The sequence below is a fragment of the Pituophis catenifer genome, unplaced genomic scaffold (assembly GCF_029215685.1).
Source record: "Pituophis catenifer annectens isolate HBS135680 unplaced genomic scaffold, rPitCat1.0.hap2 SCAF_7, whole genome shotgun sequence".
Lineage (NCBI taxonomy): Eukaryota > Metazoa > Chordata > Lepidosauria > Squamata > Colubridae > Pituophis > Pituophis catenifer.
The window spans coordinates 83045056-83072555 of NW_027256887.1; the positions used below are offsets into that span (position 1 = coordinate 83045056).

The following is a 27500-nucleotide window of genomic DNA, read 5'->3' on the forward strand; positions in this document are numbered from 1 at the left end:
GACATTCTACCGGTTTCCTCCGGTTCGGGCAAATCGGTAGCAATAAAAACTACGATCCGATGATCACCTGTGCTGCGCGGTTTAGCTTTGCTAGGAACCAAGGTTTCCTGCTTTCTAGCAAAGCTAAACTGCGCGCCACAGCTGATCCCCTCCCGTTGTTCTACTTACCTTCCCAAGCCTCCTTTTGGCGTGTACTGCACATGCAGTACATGCATGATTTTTTTTGAAAGAGTTCAGCAGTGGGAAATGCTACGTTTATCTAAACCGGAAATAGTGCAGAGAAGAATGGAAGTATTTTAATACTATGAACAGCAACAAGTGTGACTGAGTACAATAAGTTGCCAAAGCAGATGGGATCCTGTATTTTAGTTAAGAACCTCACAAATGAATCTTGCAAGAGTTTCCTCCCTTCTCTCTCCCCCCCTCCCGCTTCAAGCAGATTCAAAGCTGACATTTGCTTTAATAATTTCTACTTAATTTGACATTATGATTTTATGCAAATATCTTTTATATCGAAAGAAAAAAAGGGGGAGGCAAATCTTTTTTATTTATTGTGAAACGGTACCTTGTTCTTTATTAGCACTGATTTATGGAGGATTTTTTTTTAAAAAAACATGTTTTTCTGGCATCTGGCACAATAATGATTGTGATTTTGTTTTCACATATGTTATGCAAGAAGGGTTCAGGATGTGAAGTTGTTTAGCATCAGGCATGAATGGTTCACTTCTCACTTCCAGCGGTAAAACATGCTGTCACATTTTAAAGAAGTCTTCCAAGCATTTCATTGGATCGATTTTTCTTGGTGATGATTTTTTTACTTTCTATTCTGCACATGAAATAATAACTGTAACCCAACATCATGTCTATTTTCAGGCAGCATTTTAAAGACATGTTCCAGATCAAGTAATTCACATTGTTTTAAATCCTTTTATTGTTGCTTCTGATGGCCACTATAGTAGCTTAACATGCAATTGAATTATATAGTTCCATATTTAGCTAATTTGTATGGGTTTTTTTGGGGGGGAAAGCTAAGTAAAATAGGGATCTCTATCTATCTATCTATCTATCTATCTATCTATCTATCTATCTATCTATCTATCTATCTATCTATCTGCCGTGGTTGTAATGCAGTATTGCAGACTAATTCTGCTGACTGCCGACTGCCAGCAGTTCAGCAGTTTGAGTCTCACTGGCTCAAGGTTGATTCAGCCATCCATCTTTCTGAGGTTGGTAAAATGAGGACCCAAATCATTGGCAATATGCTGACTGTAAACTGCTTAGAGAGGGCTGTAAAGCACTGTGAAGTGGTATATAAGACTAGGTTCTATTGCTAAGTGCTATTTCTCTATCATCCATCCATCCATCCATCTCGTCTGTCTGTCTGTCTGTCTGTCTGTCTGTCTGTCTATCTATCTATCTATCTATCTATCTATCTATATCATCTCTCTATATATATATCTCTATCTACCTACCTATCATCCATCTATCTATCTATCTATCTATCTATCTATCTATCTATCTATCTATCTCTATCTCTATCTCTATCTCTATCTCTCTATCTATCATCTCTCTCTCTCTCTCTCTCTCTCTCTCTCTCTCTCTCTCTCTCTCTCTCTCTCTCATCTATCCATCTTATCTTATCATCTTATCTTATCTACATCCATCCTTTCATCCATCCATGCATCCATCCATTCTGTCGATCTGTTCTGTCCATCTTATCTATTAACTGTTTATATCTGGCTGCTTGTCCATCCCTCCCGCCTTCCTCCTCCTTTCCCTTCTCTTCCCTTCCCTTTCCTCCTTCCTTCCTTCCTTCCTTCCTTCCTTCCTTCCTTCCTTCCTTCCTTCCTTCCTTCCCTCCCTCCCTCCCTCCCTCCCTCCCTCCCCTAAACTATATCAATCTAGGTGGCTTACAGAATTACAACAGAGTAGATAACCAAGGTAAAATGTTGGGAAATGCAACCATCAGATAAACGACCCAAACATGCCACAAGAGTTCTAGCAGCAAATCTCACCTCGGTACAGAGCCAGGTTTAAGGGCTCACTTTATGACTTCAGACAACCTATAAAGTTATCTGCTAGTGTGGACGAAGACCTTCGTTCCCACATCTTCAGGAAGGGAAGACCCAGCCTAACCTCTCTTCTTGCTCCTTTCTTCCCTTCTTTTCCCCTCTCTGCTCCCATCTTCCAGTGCTCGCCATGAAGCAACATCCGAAATCCTGGTGCTGGCGGCTCCCTTCTCCCCCCCTCTTGCCTCTGCTGACATCATAAATTATCCAGCTCTAAATGGACAACATTCATTAGCCAGGCACTTTACCAAAAAAGCTTGCTCAGTTGTTGAGGGGGGTGCTCTCCCCCTCCCTTTTTTTTTTTATTAAAAGTTAAAATGCTCCAGGCTGTCACGGAATGAAGTCAACGGAGGTGGGTGGGCAAAGGCAGGTTAGAGGACAGTGCCGCAGAACTAATAAATAAAAATAATAGCGATTACCGTTGGCTGAGTGACCCAGGGAGAAGAGCAGTGCTGAGCCATTAGTTGTTTCCTTTTCACTTGTCAACAGCCAGTGGCTTAAAAGCCTCACCCTTTGTTCAGGGACTAATAGCACCTGTTGGGATGATGGGAAGACAGCTGTCAAAGTGAGCGTGGAGGAAAGGAAGAGAGAGAGAGAAAAGAAAGAGAGAGAGAATGCTAAAGGCAGGAAAGCCAAAGAGGAACAGGGTCCTAATGAATCAAAACAGGATAGGCTTTGGTAGAATAACAGCAGTGGGAGAGTTCAAATCTTAAACCAAGGAAGGTAAGATTCTCTCTCTCTCTCTTTTAACACCAGATTCTTCCCTTTTCTTTCCAAAACATGGATGCCGCCAAAGAAATCTGGGGAAAGGCAGGCTGGTACAGTGCTTAGAGTACTGGATTGAGGCCCAAGGTCATCTGTTTTTCATAGCCCAATCAACCATGATGATGGCTAGATGACCTAACTTTTACTTTCAATTTGATAACTTTATTGTTGTTAAGCCAGTAAGGTAAAGGTAAAGGTTCCTCTCGCACATATGTGCTAGTCGTTCCTGACTCTAGGGGGCGGTGCTCATCTCCGTTTCAAAGCCGAAGAGCCAGCGCTGTCCGAAGATGTCTCTGTGGTCATGTGGTCGGCATGACTCAATGCCAAAGGTGCACGGAACGCTGTTCCCTTCCCACCAAAGGTGGTCCCTATTTTTCTACTTGCCTTTTTTATGTGCTTTCGAACTGCTAGGTTGGCAGAAGCTGGGACAAGTAACGGGAGCTCACCCCGTTACGCGGCACTAGGGATTCGAACCGCTGAACTGCCGACCTTTCGATCGACAAGCTCAGCGTCTTAGCCACTGAGCCACCACGTCCCTTCTTAGGTGACCTTAAGCTCATCCAATTCTTCTTTAGACTCACAGGGTGGTTTAACAAGGTTAAAATGTATGGGAATAAAATGGGGATGGTAGCAAGAGCTAAGGTCTAGATGTGATGCCCAATGAACTCTGGGGAAGAAAAAAAAATGCAATAATAAGTGGATTCAGAGAAGGTTGATAGTGAGATTAGAGATCTTCTTGCGACGGCAGAACATTCCTGTTGATGAGAAGGTTAGATCTAGACTAGGCGCTCTCAATTGCTGCCTAGCTATGTAAGTTGAAGCCAACTCAGTGAGATTGCAGTGACTCAAGAATGCAAGTCAGGTCGCTAGTCCATTTGATTCAATATGGTCTCCATTGAATGCCAGCTGGTCTTGTTTTCCCTGCCAGATTTGGAGACATCCGGACTCCACTTTGCTCATTTGATATACCGGGTCTTTGTACTACAGAAAACCTGCCATGCTGCATTCTGCATTTTTGATGAAAGAGTGAGATCATAAAAGTTCCAATGATGTAGAATAGAATAGAATAGAATAGAATAGAATAGAATAGAATAGAATTCTTTATTGGCCAAGTGTATTTGGACACACAAGGAATTTGTCTTCGTGCATATGCTCTCAGTGTACATAAAAGAAAAGATACATTTGTCAAGAATCATAAACTTAATGATAGTTATAGAGTACAAATTTACCCTCAGCCTAGAAATGTTGGAAGTGTGAAATCCTTGAAAACAGATTTTTCATTAGAGCTGTCAGCCCTTTGAAGCAGCCCAGTCAGGAGATCAAAACCACGAGTACCAACAATACCGTAATTGTAAGATCATAGCAGGGATTTCCAAACATGGCAACTTTAAGGGGATGGCTGAGGAATCCTTTAAATCCACAACTCTTACAGTTGCCAAATTTGGAGAGCCCTGGATTATAGTAACAGAACCATGTCAATCTGAAAGCACTTATCCGTTTCTCCATCCGCATTCCCTCCGTGGGCTGAGATGTTTTTTATCTGATCACTGTCATCATTGCAGCTCTTCCTCCTATCTCCTAAAGTTAGTAACTGACTACTTTAAAATTATTGGTTGTCTGATTGTTTAGGGTTCCCCTTCCTCCTGCAATCTTAAATCAAGCCTATCCCCATTCAAAATGTAATAAATAATTGGTTGCTTAATACCAAGTCATCCTGTCCAAATCCTGTTCCATGGGGCAGCTATCTACTAACCTCCAAATTTAACTGTTTTCCAAAAGTTGTCTCTTCTTGGGGGTAGGGAGAGTCTACATCGTTTTCTGAGTACTTTAGAATTTCTTTTAAATTTCTTTTGATCGACTATAAGGTAAAAAGATAAAGGTTCCCCTCACACATATGTGCGAGTCGTTCCCGACTCTAGGGGTCGGTGCTCATCTCTGTTTCAAAGCCAAAGAGCCAGCGCTGTCTGTCAGTTTGGTGTAGTGATTAAGATGCTGTCTTAGAAACCAGGAGACTGTGAGTTCTAGTCCCGCCTTAGGCACGCAAGCTGGCTAGGTGACTCTGGACAAGGGTTATGTTGTGAGGAAAATAGAAGAAAGAAGGAGTACTATGCATGTTTGCTACCTCGATTTACCAATAAAGGCAGGATAAAAATCTAGTAAATGAATAATAAATAAAAGTGAGCTAACCAAATTTCTCTCCCATCCCTACTTATTTACCAGAGATCCTTAAGAATTCCCAAGGTTGTTAATGTGGCATTCCTATAATAGCAATAGCAATAACACTTAGACTTATATACTGCTTTTTTTTAAAAAAAATGATTTATATGCCGCCCTTCTCCGGAGACTCAGGGCGGCTTACAATGTGCTAAGCAATAGCCTTCATCCTTTTTGTATATTTATACAAAGTCAGCTTATTGCCCCCACAACTGGGTCCTCAATTTACCTACCTTAGAAAGGATGGAAGGCTGAGTCAACCTTGAGCCTGGCGAGATTCGAACCTGCAGTAATTGCAGGCAGCTGGTCTTAATAACAGGGTGCTTTAGACCACTATACTACCAAGGCTTTACAGTGCTTTACAGCCCACTCTAAGCGGTTTACATAGTCAGCATATTGCCCCCAACAATTTGGATCTTCATTTTACTCACCTCGGAAGGATGGAAGGCTGAGTCAACTTTGAGCCTGGTGAGATTCGAACTGCCAAATTGCAGTCAGTCAGCAGAAGTAGCCTGCAGTACTGCACTCTAACCACTGCGCCACCGTGGCTCATAATGGATAATAATCACTGGGAGTCCTGTGAACTAGTACATCAATGCTTTGGCACCATTTTGAAAATGGCCCCATGTAGTTTTGCCCATCAATGAATGTGCTTGTCTATTCAGAGGTTACATTTGTTTCAAGCGCATCTCCAATGCTGTTGAGCTATGGTTCGTGGCAACCGACTGGGGTCTTTTGACATCATAAATCAGGTTTCTGTTGCTTTAACCACAAGTCTCAAAGTCTGCTGTTTCTTTATCTGTGCTCAAAGGTGAATATTTTGTCTAGCTGTAGGAGAAAGGCTTTGTCCTGGGCCTTGCTTACAATAGGCTTAGAAGCAAAATGGTGCCAGTGGGATCCGTAGCTTATTGTTAATCCAGAATAGATTTCTTTTACTGCATTCCTGCTTCGTGAAGGTTTGTTAGCTTTTAATGACTGACAGTCTTCCACGGCAAATACTGTGGTACGCTTGGCCTGTTTACTTACCGCTCAAGGATTTCTTTTTTTTTTTCTTTCTTTTTTTTTTTTTGAAGCAACATCAGAAAGACAAAAAGAAAATAGCAATGTTTATATTATTTATTCAAGGTTGCTAAAAGGTTTTCTTTAATTCTCAATGCCACTTTCAGTAGAAGTGCCCACATTTACTTGTTCTGCATCCAGGTAGACTGGATGGAACATTCCGCATCTGGCTAACATCTGGCAACCATGCTCTTGAAGAAGGAGGTCTCATCAGTTCCAACATCGTGTTTTCCTGAAACACTTCAATGAAATCTTCTTACCACAGTGTGGAACCTTATCAGCACTTTAAGATTTGGAGAAAGTTGCTTATTTTTCTATTGCCTTCAAAAGGTAGTTTTGACAGGATTTGTACTAGTAATGGATACTAAGAATGTGCAACGTACAATTCTAATGTAGAGCAATAATCTTACGCACACCCTCTCCATCATGAACAATGCAGAGGCTTTGCATTTTCCAAGTTGGGAGTCAACAGATTGCAATTTTTAAATTTGGAAGGAGCAGGGCGGAGGGGAATCAAATGCACTAGGATAACATGTGTTATTCTTAATCCATGGTGTCATAATTTTCAAGTTCAAAATATGACACATTTTACATTAAACTTGGAGCTTGACTGCTTAGCTCAATTTATTTACAAGTCCAAAGCCCTTCCCAAAATACAGCTATTCCAATTTCTTGTAACATGATCAATATATCTAGGCTGAGGATGCTACTGTGATCAGTAGCCTTGGGAGAATTAGATATGGAAATATTTCCTAAGCTTATTCATCAATCAGCTTCATACGTTTCACTTTGGATAATAAGCCACGTTGGAGGAAAATGCAAGGTTCATGCAGCAGGCTTAACCAAAATAACCCTAGGATTGTTTAGCAGTTTGTTCCTGGCTTTTGACTGTCATTTAGTATGGAGATGTCAGTTTTGAAAAACAAAACAAGGAAAACAAAATTAGACAGTTTAATCAACAATTTGTTATCTGGAGAGGAAATTTACCAGCTGCTAATAATGTGCAGTCTCTAAGCCAGACAGTTCCTTTGAAAAGTTAACATATAACTCCCTTTCAGTTCCCAAGTAGGGGTTTAGACAAACACTGGGTCAAATTAGACCTGAGCGCAGAAGTGGGGGATAGCGGTTAATGTTATAAGATAAAGATAGTCACTGTGGCCATTGTTATTTAGATGGAACATACTGGAGCACTTATATTTTACTGCATTCCATTTTCTATCTGAATGCAGTACTAATCGCAGGATTGAAAGCTATTACGTTGTGAACCTTTCTAACTGCTGACTAGAATAGACAATCACATTGTTTGGAAGCAAGTTGAATGTCCTGTAGGTTTTGCACTTTATAAGGGCAAGGAAAATATATTTTTTTAAAAAAAAGTTTCGTGGGAGAAGCAAGGACAGAGTCAAAGAATTATCAATGATGAAATTGTTTGTGGATAAAACCAGGGGTGCTATTCAGCAGGTTCTGACAGGTTCTGGAGACCCTGTTTCCCCCAAAATAAGACCTCCCCTGATAATAAGCCTAATCGAGCTTTTATTTATTTTATTTAATTTTATTTAATCTAATTTTTATACCACCCTTCTCCTGAAGGACTCAGGGCGGTGCACAGCCAAAGATAAAACAAACACCTATATAAAATTTAAAAGCAATTTAAAAACATATTAAATAATTTGGCCCCGACATCATTAAAAAACAAAAGCAACTCATTAAAATTAATGTTTAGGCCAGCCCAGCTTGTTGGAACAATAACGTCTTGAGGGCACGGTGAAAGGTGCGTAGGTCAGGGATCATCCGTATCTCCGGGGGCAATTCATTCCAGAGGGCGGGTGCCCCCACAGAGAAGGCTCTCCCCCTGGGGGTCGCCAGTCGACATTGTTTGACCGATGGTACCCTGAGGAGTTCCTCTCTGTGGGAGCATACTGGCCGGTGGGAGGCTATTGGTAGCAGAAGGCAATCTCGTAAGTACCCAGGTCCTAAGCCATGGAGCGCTCTAAAGATGGTAACCAACACCTTGAATTGCACCCAGAAGACCACCGGGAGCCAGTGCAGCTTGCGCAGGAGAGGTGTTACATGGGAGCGCTGTGTCGCTCCCATAATCATCCGCACGGCCACATTCTGGACCAGTTGGAGCGTCCGGGTGCTCTTCAAGGGGAGCCCCATGTAGAGAACATTACAGTAGTCCAGACTGTAATGCTCTTTTGAGCGCATGGCAATAAGGCCAAGCGCTTATTTCAGGGTTCAAAAAAATATAAGACAGGGTCTTATTTTTGGGGAAACACAGTAAGTGTAGGGCGTGTGTGGAGGCTCAGGGCGAAAAACGGGCTTACCAGAAGATTGGGAAGGGAGGGCCTCTGGAGCCTGGGGAGGCCATTTTCGCCTCCCAGTGGTTCAAGGAAAGCCTCCGGAGCCCGGGGAGGGCAAAAACGCCCCCCTGCCATGGTGCAGGAGGCCGACTAGGCCTCACCCACCATGGCCACGCCCACCCAGCAACCAGGCAGAGAACCCCTTGCTAAAATTTTTGAAGCCCACCCCTGTTGGGGACCCCTGGACTAGAAGATCTCTGAGGCCCTTTCTAGCCCAGTGAATCTATGATTCTAGATGGTCTTCGTTTAGCAGGACTTGGCCTCTTGTCTGCAACTCTTTAAAGCAGCTGTAACATATTCCTAGATATCCCCTGGACGCAAAAGGCAGAGTTTGGCTCCTCATCCGCATCTCTCTAGGCCTTTTCCTAGCTTTGCCTGGGAATAGAACCCGGGAACAGCTTTAGAGTTGCAAGCAGGGCCACAATTTTCACCTTCACGCATTCTGAAACGCCCTTTCCAAATACAATTCAGAGCACCGCACAGCCTGCGTTTACTATTCCGAGCTCTTTTTGGATTATTATTACAACTGCTACACTTATTATTTGTTTGCGGTGAGTGTGTTACAAGGGAGAGGGGCTTGAGGAGAAGGGTGGGGGGAGGAAATCTTGCCACAGCATGCTTACCACCACACTATGTTTAAACACATTGTAAAGTGGATGTAATTGTAAACACACCGAGGGATATAATTACATGTAGCAGATTTAGTCGCTAATTCTTTGCCTTGTTTTTTTTTTTCCCCTCTCCTCCTCCTCCCCCCCCCTCCCCCGCCCTGTGCATTTTATCAACATAATTATATTTTTTTGACTGCAGGCTAACACCCTGAAATTGACAAGCATCCATTATGAGCAGAAACTTGTTCTCTAAATTGAAAAACAATACACGCCAGGTTTCTGTGCGCCCATTGTCATAGGGAAACAGCTTTGTTCAGAGAGAGGAAAAGCTAATGATTTTGAAACAGCAGGTGACAAAACGCATTCTTTTTTTCTTTTTTTTTTTTAAACCATGCTTTCCCCTCTTATCAGTATGTTGATGAAGTCATTATGAACTGGGGTCCGTGATGGGATCGCACTTATTTTTAGCGGATAGACTTTTAATGAGTTCTATTGTGCTATCAGCCAGGTTGATTCTCTTTTTCTCTCTCTTTCTCTTCATTCAGAAACCCCCAGTATTGAAAAACTACTATCAAAAGATTGGAAAGACAAGCTCCTTGCCATGGGATCAGGGAACTTTGGAGAAATAAAAGGTAACGCTTATTTCTATTCACAAAAGAATAGAATGGAATGGAAGAAAAAGAAAAGAAAAGAAATTGGAGTGCAGGTAGTTTTCAATTTACAACCGTCCGTTTAGGGACCAATCCAGTGGTGGGTTTCTACTGGTTCGTCCCGGTTTTGGCAAACCCTTAGTGGTGGTGGCGGGAGGCTCCACCCACCCACTCGGACGTCATCATGGACTCTCTGCACATGCGTAGAAGGTTCTGTGCATGCACAGAAGCGCCACGCACACACACACACGCTCACAGTTCCAAACCAGTAGCGAAGGTAAGTGAAACCCACTACTGGACCAATCGGAGTTAAAACGGCACTGAAAAAATTGACTTATGGCCGGTTTTCACACTTGCAACTTATATCCCAATAGTCGTGTGATCAAAATTCAGGCGCTTGGCTACTGGCATGTAATTTATGAAATTGCAATCTCTCAGGGTCGTGAGTTCACCATTTGCACAATCTTCCCAGATGGCAAAATCAATGGAGGAAGCCAGATTCGCTTATTGACTGCATTATTCACTTAATGATTGCAATGTTTTGTTTAACAACTATGGCAAAAGGGTTGTAAAATGGAGCAAACGCACTGAACAATTGCCTTGCTTAACCATGGAAATTGCGGGCTCAATTGCTGTCGTAAGTCAAGGACTACCTGTAAATATGATGAGTTGTATTGGCCATGTGTTTTTCACTTCATTTTGTCCTCCTTCATCTGAGATTAGGACCGTCATCAGGGCATGGTAAAAATTGGCCTTATTGTCCTGTTAAAGCTGAAACTCTGGTATCTTTGTCAGAGTAGTTGTATAAATATAGAATCATTGAATCATAGAATAACAGAGTTGGAAGGGACCTTGGAGGTCTTCTAGTCCAACCCCCTGCTTAGGCAGGAAACCCTTCACCACTTCAGACAAATGGTTATCCAACATCTTCTTAAAAACCTCCAGTGTTGGAGCATTTACAACTTCTGGAGGCAAGTGGTTCCACTGATTAATTGTTCTCACTGTCAGGAAATTTCTCCTTAGTTCTAAGTTGCTTCTCTCCTTGATTAATTTCCACCCAATTGCTTCTTGTCCTGCCTCCAGGTGCTTTGGAGAATAGCTTGACTCCCTCTTCTTTGTGGCAGCCCCTGAGATAGTGGAACACTGCTATCATGTCTCCCCTAGTCCTTCTTTTCATTAAACTAGACATACCCAGTTCCTGCAATATGATAATATATAAATGTAATATAAATATAAATAGATAAATATAAATATGATAATATGATAAATAAACAAATATAGACCCATTTCTCCATCTCTCTGCTGACCGGCATGTTACTTAGGTCATGGGGGCTTTGCTTCAAAATTTGATCCCAAGATTGAAAATTGAGATAGAGGAAATTTATTTGGTCAAGACCTTAAGGCACTTTCCTGCTCTTCAAAATTAGCTTCTCCTTCTCTTTGGAAGAAGACTTGTCCAAGGGAACAACATATCAGTCATGATGGATGCAATTTTATATACACACATATTGTATTTTTTTATATACACACATACACACGTATTGTATTTATATCAAACTTTTTACTAAAAAGTTTCTGGTAGATTGCTACTTTAAAATCATGCGCCGGTGGCTAGGAACGTTGGAATCAAGTTTGTGGGCAACCAATGAAAATAAATATAAATACTGATAAGATTAAAAATGCCTAAAAGGCATTTTTTAGGCATTTGCCAAGACTCATGTCCTAACAGAAGGCCAACTTACAACCCTGTTTTACCCTGTTAGGTTTCTTTTAAGCAAAGGAGTATTAATGAGAGCAATGAGAAGACACTGCAACCTCCTCTTGCATCCTTCTTTGCTGCTGTAATTACTATAAATCACTCTTAAGTAATTGGCATAGCTGATCTAATGTAGGGAAAAAGCTGTGGGAAGTGGACTAGAAAATCTCTGATGAGTAGCCTCTTACAGCTAAAACAGTCATTTGTTTGCAGCCTGATTTTCTTAATTTGCTGGCTGAAGGCTGAATCAAAGAGGTAGTCAAGAAGAGGAAATCAAGAATCCATCTTAGGATCCTGCTAAAAGGATCTGGTTTCACAAGGGAGGTTCATGAGACGCTGGAGAAGAATCTCAGTTGCAAACAACAATGAAGGGGTCAAAGGGCAAGTATAACTCTGCAGAGCAGAGTACCCCCCCCCCCAGACAATGCCTAATTCCTCTCCTGGCAAAATTCTAATGCTGTCAGTTTCTAAATTAAGAGCCTTGGTGGTGCAGCGGACTAAAGTGCTGTTAAGTAGCACTTGGCTGCCAGCTGCCTGCAATTACTGCGAGTTCAAATCTCACCAGCTCAAGGTTGACTCAGCCTTCCATCCAGTGGTGGGTTCCTCCCGGTTCGGTCCAGTTCGGCTGAGACGGTAGCGGTGACGATATGATGTCACCGAACCGGTTCTCCCCCCCTGCCCTCCCACCCACCCACCCACCCACATTATTCTTACCTTTTATTTGGTCCCACCCCCAATCTGTTGCTGCCTCCTGAGTCCCAGCTGATGACTAGAGGGAAAAAAAACTGTTTAAACTCTTGCTGCGGGACTTCAAAGGGCCGTCCTACAGCTGATCAGTGTTAAAAGCAAACAAATGAGTCGGGTCGTAAGTGCGAGGACTGGTCGTAAGTGTGAGGACCTTCAGAAATGACTCTGACAAGGTAGCCACGCCTACCTAGTCACATGACCTCCAAGCCACACCCACAAAATAAGCCACACCCACAGAACCGGTAGTAAAAAAAATTAGAACCCACCCCTGCTTCCATCCTTCCAAGGTAGGTAAAATGAGGACCCAGATTGTGGGGGCAATAAGCTGACTTTGTATAATAAAGAACACCGCTTGGGGGGGGAGGCAAAAGCCCTACTAAGCAGGTATATGCAAAAGTATGAAGGTTATTGCTTAACGCATTGTAAGCCGCCCTGAGTCTCCGGAGAAGGGTAGCATATAAATCGAACCATTAAATAAATAAATAATAAATAAATTCAGCTGCTTCGTATATTTTTCACTCAGTCGCTTCCACTCTTTTGGATCTGAAGAAAAAGCAGATTCCAGCAAATCATCATCTCTAGTTGTGTCCATAATGATCATCTCCCCCGCCCCTCTGCCCCCCTCCCCCAAAAAGCTGGCTGAGATGTTATTGTCTCGTGTAAGTCCTGCTTTTAAAGAGAGGCCAGATTTTCCTCGTTAGAGAATTCATCATTGAAAGACACGACACTCTGACTAAACTTTTCCCAGGGGAGGACAAATGTGGTTTTTTAACTGAAAAAGAGAGGTAAAATGGTGGGGAAATTGGTAAGCAGAAGGAGAAGAGGTGTAGAAGAAGACTTTACTAAAGGCCTAGTTTCCCCTTGAGTATATTCTTATTACCTTCAGAACAGGGGTGGGTTCTAAATTTTTTTACTACCGGTTCTGTGGGCATGGCTTATTTTGTGGGTGTGGCTTGGAGGTCATGTGACTAGGTGGGCGTGGCATTTTTGGAAGGTCCTCACTCAGGAGGCAGCAATAGATTGGGGGTGGGATCAAATAAAAGATAAGAATAATGTGGGTGGGTGGGAGGGCGGGGGGGGGAGAACCGGTTCGGTGACGTCATATCGTCACCGCTACCAGCTCGGCCGAACCGGGAGGAACCCACCACTGCTCCAGAAGTTCCAATAAAGGGGAATATTTATAGTTCAAGGTTGAAAATGAGGGGTCCTTGGTGTTCTCTGAGCTTGATTGTTTTCTTGAAGACATTTCATTACCAAACTAGGTAACATCATCAGTGCTACCTAGTTTGGATAGTGAAAGGTCTTCAAGAAAACAACCAGGCTTAGAGAGTATCAAGGACCCCTCCTTCAGAAATGTTTGTGCTACATCACCTTGAGAAGAGATTGGACAACCATTTGTTTGAAATCGTATAGCTTCAGCAGGGGGTTGGACTAGAAGACCTCCAAGGTCAGTGGTGGGATTCAAATAATTTAACAACCGGTTCTCTGCCCTAATGACCAGCTGGGTAGGCGTGGCTCGGTGGTCATGTGACTGCGTGGGCATGGCCAACTCAATGGGCATGACCAACTCACGTTGCTGGGCGCTTCGCCTTAGCTGTTACAATGTAATAAGGGTTAACCAGAGAAGCAATAAAGATTAGACTAGAAACACCAGAATGTTTCCTTCCTGTCTTTCTTACAGGATTAGCCCTGTAAAGTGGAAAAAAACAAAATAAGATTTCTTCCAACAACCGGTTCTATGAACTGCTTAGATAGTTAACAACCGGTTCTCCCGAATAGGTGCGAACTGGCTGAATCCCACCACTGTCCAAGGTCCCTTCCAACTCTGTTCTTCTTTTATTGCTTTTGCTACTAACTGAATGTCAACTGGGGAAATTGGTCATTCCAGTAGCAGAAGGGTCATCAACCTTTCGGACCTCAGGGACCACTAAATTCATAATTTTAAATCCCGCGGACCACTAATATCATCTGCCTAATGACCAGCTAGGTGGGAGTGGCTAGGTGGGCATGTGACTGGGTGGGCATGGCCAAGTTGATGTTACTCACGTTGAGTGGCACCTCACCAGCCTCTATTCACCCCTCCCATCCCATCCACTCCTCGCCTCCCCACCCAAGCTCCTTAGGGCCCCAACAGGAAGCAGTTGTTGGAGCTAAGAAGCCACCATGAGAAAGAGTTGGCAAAACATCTCAGTTCAAATTGCATCTGACCGAGAAGGAGGCTTAGTAGAAGCACCTCACTAAGGACTATGAGCATAGGGAAGACCTGCAAAGCCAGGTACAGGCGCCTGGAGGCTCAGCGGGCTGCGATGGTCCGCCAGTTCCAGACCATGATGCAGTCCCACTGGAACGAGGCCCTCTGGCTCTTTGCCACCAGCGATGTTTCCCTCCAGCCTTCGCCCAAAGCCCGGCACCAGAAGGCCGAAGCAGACCCCAAGTCAGAATGTCTGCCCCCCTCCGACCCACACAAAAAGACCCCAAAGGGGGAGACTCTCTGCAGTAACACAAACATTGATTGCACATATCTGGCCCAGGGGCCATAGTTTGAGGACCCCTGATTTAGTGCAATATAAAAAATGCAAATAATGTTTCTGCGAACCACTGACATTTTCTCGCAGACCACCAGTTGGTGACTACCGCAATAGCAGAAACCAAGGTGTTGAGTGGATAAATGATTTTAGCTTGCCCTTCTCTACCATGTGCACTTGGGCCTTCACAAAGAGCAACAAGCCAAACTCTGTTACGGCAAAGTTTGCCGAAACAACACTGCAGCCATTCTTATTTGCCCATGTATTGGGGATCTTCTTTCTTCACGAACAGGAGGTCATTATTAAATATTTTTTCAGCTCTTCTATTTAATTAATTGCTTGATGTGTTTATCTTGGCTGTGCCCACTTTGGATAAAATAGGGCATCAGACATATTTGGGGGGGGGGAGGAGTTTCAAAATCTGCAAGATGACAAGCGCAGCATCAAGATAAAAGCCTCCTCGTCTGCCCCCCCTGCCCCCACTTTGTACATCATCCCTGGACTCAACTCATGAAAATTTCATTCAATTTCTCTCTACTTTTGAGAAAAAAAAGAACAAAAGTAGCCTGTCTTTTCATAGAGAAAAATACAACTTTTCTGTCTGCCTCTGATGTATGCATTGATTGGCTTGCACCCTGATTCCCGTCTGCTTCCTAAGACGCTCCTAGAATGCTTCGTGAGATGCCTCCATAAGGAAGAGATGGAGAGAAAGACAGATTCCCAGGTTGTGTATGCAAGCATTTCAGATTCAGTACAGGTAGTCCATTATTTATGACCACAATTGAGCCCAAAATTGTTAAGTGAATTTTGCTCCATTTTATACAATCTTTCTTGCCACCATTGTTAAGTGAGATCACTGCAGTTGTTAAGCTAGTACGGGTGTCAGCAACCTGCAGCTCTGGAGCCGCATGCAGCTCTTTGGGCCCTCTGCTGTGGCTCCCTGTTGGGTGAGCCCATCACTGGCTATCCCTGCCCCTCGCCCTCCTCTCCCAGTCACTCCTCACGCCTAGCCTGAGGAGGTAAGGGCAACAGCGGGGGATGGAGCCTTGGTGGTGCAGCGGACTAAAGTGCTGTTAAGTAGCACTTAGCTGCCAGTTGCCTGCAATTACTATGAGTTCAAATCTCACCAGGCTCAAGGTTGACTCAGCCTTCCATCCTTCCGAGGTAGGTAAAATGAGGACCCGGATTGTGGGGTCAATAAGTTGACTTTGTATAATAAAGTACACCGCTTGGGGGGCGGGGGCTAAAAGCCCTACTAAGCAGGTATATACAAAAGTATGAAGGCTATTGCTTAATGCATTGTAAGTCCCCCCTGAGTCTCCGGAGAAGGGCGGCATATAAATCGAACCAATAAATAAATAAATAAATGGAGAAGCGGCCAGGGCAGAGACGGAGAGAGACAGAGACAGGGGGAGAGAGAGAGACAGAGAGATACAGAAAGAGAGGGGGAGAGGGGGAAGGGAAGGAGAGAGAGAGATGTCAAAAGGGTTTTGTGGTTCCTGGTGTTTTTTAACAACCAGTTTTGTACTCTAACGACCAGCTGGGTAGGCGTGGCTAGGGGGGGGGATCATGTAACTGGTGGAAGTGTTGAGTTGGCCACGCCCCCCAGGTTTTGTGGCTCCCGGTGTTTTCTTTTCTGTGGGAAACGGGTCCAAATGGTTCTTTTGAGTGTTTAAGGTTGCAGACCCCTGAGCTGCTAGTAACACAGTTGATATGTGAATCTGCCTTCCCCATTGATTTGCTTGTCAGAAGGTCGCAAAAGATGAACACATGACCTTGGGACACTGCAACCGTCATATATACATGCCAGTTGCCAAGCGTCTGAATTTTGGTCATGTGACCATGGGAGTGCTACAACAGTCAAGTGTGAAAAATGATCGTAAGTCACTTTTTTCAGTCCCGTTGTAACTTCAAACGGTCACTAAATTATAAGTCGATAAGGTAAATTGTACCTAAAACTGCTCCATGGTTGCAACATTGCTATATATTTACTTGGTTTGCATTTTACGGTAATCTTTTTTTTTTTTTAATTTGATTTATATGCCGCCCTTCTCCGGAGACTCAGGGCGGCTTACAATGCGTTAAGCAATAGCCTTCATACTTTTGTATATTTATACAAAGTCAGTTTATTGCCCCCACAATCTGGGTCCTCATTTTACCTACCTTAGAAAGGATGGAAGGCTGAGTCAACCTTGAGCCTGGTAAGATTCGAACCTGCAGTAATTGCAGGCAGCTGTGTTAATAACAGGGTATCTTAGACCACTGTACTACCAAGGCTCTTTTCATTTGCCCTTCCCAAGTCATGCCTTACATTGGGGAAAAGAAGCCCTTATAAAAATGCAATGAAGGGAAAAAAAAACAAAAGAAAGGTTCTTCGTGTCTTTTTTGAGTTGATTCAGCGTTCACATAATTTCTTAGCTGGTAGATATTATTTTTTCTATCTCAAATTCACCCCATAGTGAGATCAGGTGATAATCTAATGCAGGGATGGGGTATTCTGGCCCTTTTACAATCTGTGAACTTCAACTCCCAGAATTCCTAAGCCAGCGTGGAACTGGACCCTGGAACACTAGTGCAAATGTCATAAGTATGAACCGGTTGCCCAGAGTCCAAATTCTGATCACGTGACCACGGGGATGTTGCAACAGTCATAAGTGTGTAAAATGGTCATAAGTGCCTTTTTTTTCAGTGCTGTTGTAACTGCAAATGGTCACTAAACGAATGGTTGTAAATTGAGGACTACCTGTAGAGGAGAAATTCCTATTTAACCCTATTATATAATAGATTGTCCTTCCTTGGAGGCTTCTGGCTTATTTTTTTTCTTTTTTTATCTGTATGATGTGAATTTGGTGAAACATATTGCATATTGCAAGGGATCCAGGAAGAGAAATTCTGACATTTGTTTGTTTGTTTGTTTATTAATTACAAGGGTGATTTATCAATGAGAGGGGGGGCCTATAAATTTAACAAATAAATTAAATAATACTTCGATAGCTGCCCATCTTAACAACAAACACTGGGCGCCTCCTGATCAGAAATCAAACCAACATTAAAAAACATATTAAAACTATAAAAAGCCAATGCATTAAAAACAAAAAAAAATAAGGGGGGGGGGGGGTTTGCAGAGTGTGTGTGATGCACATTTAAAAAAAAACCCCAAAAGGTGGAAATTCATCTGCCTATTAAGGGAATATTGTACGTTCTCACTTGCATGAGAGCAAGGCGTTTTGTTCCTGGTATTTATGTTTTCACGGATCGATTTTACCGGTTAATAGAAATGATCACAACTGTATTATGAAACAGAAATGTATTACAAAAAACATATTACAGTTTATGTGGTCTCTACACTAAGCATCAGGCAGTCCAATCCTATCCCAATCACGGAAGCAATCCTAAATGCGGAAGACTGCCAACTTGATTGCTTATAAAAGTAAAAAATATAATATCTATGGTGAAATATCTGTCGGAATGCTCTTCTTCCAATACCAGCTTTGGATCTATGTGTGAGGAAGCTGAACCGAAAAATCACTGTAAACATCATCTGTGCTGAATTTCACAAATTCATGAAGTGAGAATCCTTAATCAAGAACATATTCCAAGTGTATCGGAGAAGCCCTGGAATTTCAAATATACAAGGCATCAAAACTAACTTGATATGTTGTACATCTCCCTGTCAATATATGTACACATTTGGGATGGATTCAGGGCCTTGTTTCCTTCAGAAGAGCAAAGTCAGTGAAGCCAGCTCTGGTTTATGACGTGTCACTAATAATGGGCATTTAAGCACATTATGCTGCTTCGGAGGTTGTGTCCTCCTTTGTCAAATGGAGCATGGCCAGCATTTTTTTTTTTAGTGAAAATTATTGTAAACATGTAAGAAAGGCTACCTCTTTTTAGCAAGCAGCACAAATCTATTAGATTCTAGTTTTTCAGAGGCGATCCTGAAAATTTTCCTTCTCAGATGGCTTAGTCATTTTGAAATACAGGTAGTCCTTATTTTACAACCATAATTAAGCTCAAAATTTCCATTGCTAATTGAGACATTTGTTAAGCAAGATTTGCCCCATTTTATAACCTTTCTTGCCACAGCTGTTAAGGGAATCATTGCAGTTGTTCAGTTAGTAACAGTGTTGTTGAGTGAATCTGGCTTCCCCATTGACTTTGCTTGTCAGATGATTGCAAAAAGTGGTCACAAGACCCCAGGACAAAAAAATGTGAAAAACAGTGAAAAGTGTGAAAAAAAGTGTGGAAAACGGTCACGTCACTTTTTTTGATGCTTTTGTAACTTCGAATGATCACTAAATGAAAATTTGCAGATGACACCAAGCTGGCAGGAATAGCCAACACTCCAGAAGATAAGGCTTAAGATTCAGAAGGATCTTGACAGACTTGAACATTGGGCGCTATTTAACAAAATGAAATTCAATGGTGAAAAAAGTATGTTTCTACATTTAGGCAAGAAAAACAAAATGCACAGGTACAGTATATGTGGTACCTTGCTCAATAGTAGTAACTGTGAGAGGGATCTTGGAGTCTTAGTGGACAACCAGTTAAATATGAGCCAGCAGTGTGCAGCAGCTGCCAAAAAAGCCAACACAGTTCTAGGCTGCATAAACAGAGAGATAGAATCAAGATCATGTGAAGTGTTAATACCACTTTATAATGCCTTGGTAAGGCCACACTTGGAATATTGCATTCAGTTTGGTCGCCAAGATTTAAAAAGGATGTGGAGACTCTGGAAAGAGTGCAGAGAAGAGCAACAAAAATGATGAGGGGACTGGAGGCTAAAACATATGAAGAACGGTTGCAGGAACTGGTTATGTCTAGTTTAATGAAAAGAAGGACAAGGGGAGACATGATAGCAGTGTTCCGATATCTCAGGGGTTGCCCCAAAGAAGAGGGAGTCAAGCTATTCTCCAAAGCACCTGAGGGTAGAACAAGAAGCAATGGATGGAAACTAATCAAGGAGAAAAGCAACTTAAAACTAAGGAGAAATTTCCTGACACTTAGAACAATTAATAAGTGGAACAACTTGCCTCCAGAAGTTGTGAATGCTCCAACACTGGAAGTTTTTAAGCAGAGGTTGGATAACTATTTGTCTGAAGTTGTGTAGGGTTTCCTGCCTAAGCAGGAGGTTGGACTAGAAGTCCTCCAAGATCCCTTCCAACTCTGTCATTATATTAAATATTGTTAGAAATGTTTCTGCCTACACCAGAAATTAGACTTAATATATTTTTGATTCAAGTTTGTATATAGCTTTTGGACAGAGCTGAAATCAAGTGATGTTCACCAGTGTTTTCAGAGTCAGAGAAGCAGAAGCATGTAATATATAGTTTAGTTCTTGCCTTACCTTTTCATGTACAGTAAATGCTGGTTAGCAAGAAACTCTAACCATCAATCGCATCCAATTGTGATCAGTTTTGTCTTGGACAAAATTTACCTTTCCCTAACTCCAGATTTAAAAGAACACAATGCAGGCAGAAATTCTGGTTTTAACATGCCCAAACACCATCTACTAAATCTCTGTTAGTTTTAAAAAAAATCAATGTGTGCTTGGAAGGTGTGGCTCAAAGCATCAGCAATGGATATTTAGATCAAGCTGTCTCTCATATATGACAGTATTTACTTTGCCCTAAACTAAAGATAGGCCATATGGATTTTCTTCCAGGTTTTTTTTTTTTAAAAAAAATAAAAATCCCACTTTTATAACTGCCAATAATGGATTAAGAGAAATAATCTGTTCAGTGACACTATAGCTCATCGGTGTCTATGAATTAAAGACACATGTTACATAGATCCTATGTATGGATTAAAACGGATAATCTGTTAGGTGACATGCAGAATCATGAGATAAAGAGTCTCTAGGCAGAAATTCTGTCTATGGGCTGGAATGGATCATTCCATTTAAGTAATACCAGACAAGTTGAAAGACCAGGAAAGTGAGCATGATTGGGGGTTAGGGTGAAGGGGGCTCTTCTCGATTTAGGAAGAGTAATCAATTATGTGCTACTTAGGAGCCTGTCATCTGGAAGCTGGAATCAAAAGTCTGAAGGGTTTTGGCATGATCTGCTTTTGAAGGAGGAGAAGCAGAAACAAGGAGACTAATCAGTAGGATAATGTTTAAGTTTTAAACCTTTGGCTAATGCAGCTCAAATGCTTTAGAAGCAGCAACCCTTTTGCAGATGTGGAACTATTTAAGGTCTCTTGCAGTTAGAAGGGTTCAGAACTACCAGGGCCTCTTTGATTGTCAGCCTTGTTCTTTTTATTTCCCCCCCCCCCACACTTTTTTTTTCAGTTGGGGAAGCAAAAAACAACAACGGGGGAGCAATTTTGCAAGATGATGTCATGCCATGTGTGAGGACATCATGGCTTCCCTCAGGAATTTACCTAGAGAACAGCCAATGTATTTATTTAGTCTGAACCAGGGGTGGGCTTCAAAAATTTTAGCAAGGGGTTCTCTTCGCGGTTGCTGGGTGGGTGTGGCCATAGTGGGCGTGGCCTAGTCGGCCTCCTGCACCATGGCGGGGGGGACGTTTTTGCCCTCCAAGGGCTCCGGAGGCTTTCCTCGAGCCTCCGGGAGGGCAAAAACAGCCTCCCCAGGCTCCGGAGGCCCTCTGGAAGCTGGAAATGGGCTCATTTTCGGCCTTCACAAACTTCTGGTAGGGTCTCCCCGAGCCTTCGCAAGCGCCCTGCACTTAGCTGCATCCAAAACGGGCCGCGTGGGGACTCCTGGGAGGGGTGGGGTGGGGTGGGCAGGGCCAGCCAGGAGTGGGATTTGAGGGTTCTCCGAACTGCACAGAATCTTAGCTAGAGGTTCTCCCGAACCCCTGCAAACTCCCAGCAGCCCATCCCTGGTCTGAACTGAATAAATTCATGAAGAACAGACCTAATCAAGACAAGGTTTCTTCCAAATCAGGAACAACATGCTTCCAAGTTCCAGTTGCAGGGAACAATGGTGGGACAGGTATAGGTTTCCATTATTTTGCTTGCCAGCACCCCAAAAACACATCTTGTTGGCCTTTTGAGAAACACAATGCTGGACGAAAAGTTGTCTTAGCCTGATCCAGCGAGGTTATTCTTAAATCTTTACCTTCTGATGACATCCTTATGGATACCGGTAAATAAAATTGCAACATCTCTTCCTAGCTGTTGTGTTAGATTCTCTAATATTGATTTGAGTTGCTGGCCAATTAATTTTAACCTGTTTCAAACCACAAATGCTTGGAGGAATGTTGCTATGCCGTTTGTGTCTCTCCTCCTTCTGCCAGAATTATTTAGGCAGATTTGATTGGCAGGAGAAAGTTTGTAGTTTTATTTCTCCTTCGTATTCGTTTTGGATCTGGTTGTCTTTTTTTATTGACCGAGACTTGGCTGTTCCCTGCCTTTTGTGATCCTTCCTTAACTCTCCCATGTCTTACCTTTAGCATAATTCATGTTGGGCTTTGCGTCCAACCCACCTATAATTTTTCAGCTATTTCAATCTGGCCTTTCATTCCGTCCATTCATACCTTCAACAACTGTAAAACAAACAAAGAAAAAGTCTTTCTTTTTTTCTCTCTCTCTCTCTCTGCTACTTGTCTGTCTGTGTCTCATCTTGTGCTGGGTGAGTCATCTTCACTGCATGAATGGATCTGATGCAGTGCACAATAGTTGGACTATTGCGCGTACTGCAGATTATATCTTTAGTTCATGGTATATTATTTACATCAGTGGTTCTCTACTCTTGCTCCTTGTTACAAATGAAAGGAGACATATTGCCAACTGTCTGGGAATACTTGGATCCCAGTGTTAGTGCTTCTGGAGAGGATGAATCTGACTCCATTCAGTCATTTGTCTGAATGCTTAGAGAACTGAGTAGGACAACATGGTTCCTGTCTCTAACTTCTATTCATTCAGGAGAGAAGTCACTTAGTGACCAGAATTGGGACTGGCAACTCAACCATTAAGCCATGGTCAACCTCAAGGCCCAGCAGTCAGATCCGGACCAGAGGGTGCTAAGATCTGGCCCATGGGGCTACCTTGGAAACAGCGCAGGACCGGCCCACAGTAACTCTGCCAGCGAAAATGGAGCTCCCTCCTTCCGTTTTTTCTGGCAAGAGGGCAGAGGTGAAATTCAGCCGGTTCATACCGGATTGCACAATACGGTAGGGGTGACTGTGCGAAGCCCCGCTCACCCGCGCAGATGTCACGACATGACTTTTTTGTGATGATTTTCAGCCTCTGTGCATGCGCAGAAAGCTTTGCGCACGTGTGGACAATGGCACACGCACATTTGCGCGTGCACATTTGTGAACCGATAGGGAAGGTAAGTGAATTTCACCCCTGGCAGAGGGTTGCAGGAGGCCGTCACAGCTGAAAACAGAGCTCGGGAGCCCGTTTTTGCTGGCAGAGCACTTGGGCCACCACAGGCGCCCCCAAAACAAGTGATGTCAAGCTGGCCATGCTCCACCCTGGCCACGCCCCCCTGGCTCCCCAAGGTCAAAAGCGGCCCTCAATGAAATCGAGTGTGACACCCCTACATTAAGCAATGTAGGCACTTAAGTTGCCAAGCACCTGGATCGTGTTTCTGTGACCACGGTCATAACTTAGAACAGCCACTAAATGAATGGTATGTGATACTGGGGACTAGCTGTAGAGTCATTCCTAAGAGTTTTTTAAAAAACTGCAGAATCCTAGAAAAGGCTAACCTTGCCATGAAGCAATGCTAATAAGCTTGCAGAAAAGAAAGTACAGGTAATCTTTGAATTACGACCACAATTGATCCCAAACTTTCTGTTGGTAAACAAGGTAGTTGTTAAGTGAATTACCGTAGTTGTTAAGTTAGTGACATAGTGGATAAGTGAAACCGGCTTCTGTATCAACTTTGCTTGACTACAGTTCCCAAAAGGTGATCATATGATCCTGGGACACTGCAACCACATATATACATGCCAGTTGCCAAGCATCCGAATTTTGATCACATGACCATGGGGTCATGTCACTTTTTTCACTGCCGTTGTAATTTTCAATGGTCATTAAACAAATGGTTGTAAGTTGAGGACTGTGTGTAGTCATTTAACCAAGGGTGGGCTGCTGGGGGTTCGCAGGAGTTTGGGAGAACCTCTAGCTAAGATTCTGTACAGTTCAGAGAACCCCCAAATCCCATTCCTGGCTGGCCCCTCTCACCCTGCCCTGCCCCTCCCCTCCCAGGAGTCCCCACATGGCCTGTTTTGGATGCTGGTCAGTGCAGGGTGCGCGCGGAGGCTCAGGGAGGGTGAAAAACAGGCCTACTAGAAGTTTGGGAAGGCTGGAAACGGGGCCGTTTCCAGCCTCCAGAGGGCCTCCGGAGCCTGGGGAGGCCGTTTTTTACCCTCCCGGAAGCTTGAGGAAAGCCTCTGGAGCCTGGGAAGGGCAAAAACACCCTCTCCCCACCGTGGTGCAGGAGGCCGACTAGGCCACACCCACCATGGCCACGCTCAGCCAGCAACCGGGCAGAGGACCCCTTGCTAAAATTTTTGAAGCCCACCCTTCCATTTAACAGTAAGGATACCCAGAGCAGATGTCAAGGTGTGGCCAGATGGTTTTCATAATAAAATGAACAGGAGGACGTAATGGACTGTGGGTAGCCCGTTGGGAATGGGGGAATGAACTATGCATGCTTTTGCGTGGGAAGCCCAGAGTTGGTTTTGCTTCTTCTGTGCCAATGTGGATTTATTCAGTAAAGTTTAAAGTTGAATCCATGAAATCTTTAACGGATGCTCGCTTTCTAAACAGTGTTCAAAGACTTTATTTTTAAAACGGAGTGAGACACTTTCTGCATAGGTTCAACGCATCCCTTTGCTACCTGGGGACTGATAGCTTGTGGTTGACTCTTTTATGAAATCAAATCTTTAAGTCCCGTTTCATTTTATTTTGTTGCTGTGGAATCCAAGTCAGAAATTGGAAGTGGATCTTGCCACCCTGAAATCTCAAATTTTGATTTAGAGTCTGATTTTCTTTTTTTTTTATTTTAAAAACAAACTTTATTCAATATAAAAAGATAAAAAAAATTGTACAAAACGTTCTTAATTCTAAAAAAGAAGGTACAATTCTAAATTACATATATACTAAAAAAAATAATAAACAGGATTATCTATCTATATTTGAACATGTAAGTACATATATACATTAACCTTAATTTCTTAATGATGGTGTAAATTTGTTATCCTTAATTTCTTACTGTATTTGACTTTAATTTTTTTTTCTTTCGATTGATCCATTCATACCATCTGTCCCGTATTTTGTAATATTGTGAGTCTTCCTTGTTGTTTAATTTTAAAGTTAATCTATCCATTTCTGCACATGTGAATAGTCTGATTTTCATGGATGTGCCCCTAAAATTCTGAGTAGCGGATTGACTCCGGTCTTAAGAGTCAATCAAGAGCCTTGGTAGTACAGTGGTTTAAGGCACCCTGTTATTAAGCTGGTTATTAAGACCAGCTGCCTGCAATTACTGCAGGGTTCGAATCTCACCAAGGCTCAAGGTTGACTCAGCCTTCCATCCTTTCTAAGGTAGGTAAATTGAGGACCCAGTTGTGGGGGCAATAAGCTGACTTTGTATAAATATACAAAAAAGGATGAAGGCTATTGCTGAGCACATTGTAAGCCGCCCTGAGTCTCCGGAGAAGGGCGGCATATAAATCAAATTAAATAAAAAAAATAAAAATAAATAAATAAATAAAAGACAAGTGCGAATCCAGCCAAAACGTCGAAGGCCCAGTGACTTCAGCATTTGCCTGAGCTGTGGGTGCAGTGTTTCTAAAGCTAAATAGATCTGTGGACTGGAGAAATCCTTCAAAAGGGGAGTCGTGGTAGTCCCATACAATTGGGAGATGGAACACACGCTTTAATTCAGTAGGAGATAATGAAAGTAGTGTTTAACTCTCTTGCTGAAATTAGCACGGGGTAATAAGGCTGTGTTTCGTTTGGATGCCATCCCTCCGTATTAAATCTGGCAATATTACAGCGGTAACAAAAGCCTACGGTAATGTCGTATAATTCAGCCCATCACCAAAATAGTGGAAGGTGATTTTGAGATATCCCTACAACCTGCAGTTACCGGTGCCAGATTTTGCCCCATGCTGAGATCTTTCTTCCCCTGTCTCTCTCTTTTTCTCTCCCCCATAATATCCTCTTTTGAATTTGGCATGCATTCTTTTCAGGAGAGGGCTGGAAATCGATCCGATGCCATTCTTGCTGAAATGGGAAATTATCTCGCGGCTTTCTTAGGCCTCGTTTCTGTTTGACTTCCCTTTATTTTACCCTTCCGTCTGTTGTTTTAGCCCTTTCTATACCATCACTCCCGCTGTGCATCTTAGCGTGCAATATTAAAATGCATGTTAAAACCCCTTGAAAGAAAACTTAAAACAATTTAAAAAGTCAAGCGCAGTAAAATATCAAAACATTAAAAATATATATCTCTGTCCATAAGTTAGTGGTGTTGAACCCCCCCCTGGGATTGCAAGGGGAGTCGAACGAAAGTGTTTTTAGCACTGATCATTGCTAAAATGCATTTGCATTTACATTGAAATGTGCTTTAAACTAGAAGAAGGCTATTCCACAGATTTATACAGGAGAAGTCATTTTTATTTTATTTATTTTATTAGTCATATTTCTATGCCGCCCACTCTCCGAGGACTCTGGGCTGCTTACACCAAAGACAGTATACTAAATAACATATTGCCCCCAACAATCTGGGTCCTCATTTTACCCACCTTGGAAGGATGGAAGGCTGAGTCAACCTTGAGCTGGTGAGATTTGATCCGCTGATCTGCTGAACTAGCAGTCAGCTGAAGTAGCTGCAGTACTGCACTCTAACCACTGCGCCACCTCGGCTCTTATTTTGTCAGGGATCCTGCTCCGAGTACTTCAAGAGGTTGTAAATATCTTTTATTGGGGGGTCCTTGATGCTCTCTGAGTTTGGATGTTTTCTTGAAGAGGTTTCATCACCCAAAGTGATGCTTTAAAGAGCCTGTAGTACAGTGGACTAAAGCTCTGTTATTAACATCTGTTGCTTGCAATTACTGCAAGTTCAAATCTCACCAGGCTCAAGGTTGACTCAGCCTTCCATCCTTTCAAAGGTAGGTGAAATGAGGACCCAGTTTGTGGGGGCAATAAGCTGAATTTGTATAAATATACAAAAGGATGAAGGCTATTGCTTAATGCATTGTAAGCCGCCCTGAGTCTCCGGAGAAGGGCGGCATATAAATTAAAGCAAAAAAAAAAAAAAAAAGTTACCAGCATTGATGATGTTACTTAGACGGGTAATAAAACGTCTGCAAGAAAACAACCAAGCTCAGAGAGCACCAAACTTTCAACCTTGAGTTACAAATATTCTCCTTTATTGATAACCTTTATGATTTGGGATTTTGTTTTGAAGGTCGTGAGCTTCCCATAGTCATTGAGAGTTGGGTGGTATATAAGTTTGATGATGATGATGATGATGATGTTCACGATTATGATATCCTGAAATCAAGCTTAACTTTTAGTGATTACATCCATGCAGTTTTCTTAGCAGCATTATGGAAAAAGCTTATTGGTATATATTCTTTGTTAGTATATATTAAAAAAAAGTCTTAACAAACAGCCCAGGAGTTCTTAATCAGTCCCCCATCCAAATACTAACCAAGGCTCATCTTGCTTAGCTTGGAGAACAGCCAAAATTGACCAGCTGTTGCCACCTGCTTAACACTTTTAACATGGCCTGGTAGATAACCAGCAGCT

The 27500-nt window shown here is 42.7% G+C and overlaps 1 protein-coding gene across 1 annotated transcript in view; it reads left to right on the top strand.

Moving 5' to 3' along the window:
* Nucleotides 1-27500, top strand: part of SOX5 (SRY-box transcription factor 5) — a 1010028-nt gene that overhangs the window by 683456 nt on the left and 299072 nt on the right. The window contains exon 6 of the mRNA XM_070946983.1: nucleotides 9627-9713. Coding sequence (XP_070803084.1) covers nucleotides 9627-9713 — 87 coding nt within the window. The remainder of the gene's footprint in view (nucleotides 1-9626; nucleotides 9714-27500) is intronic.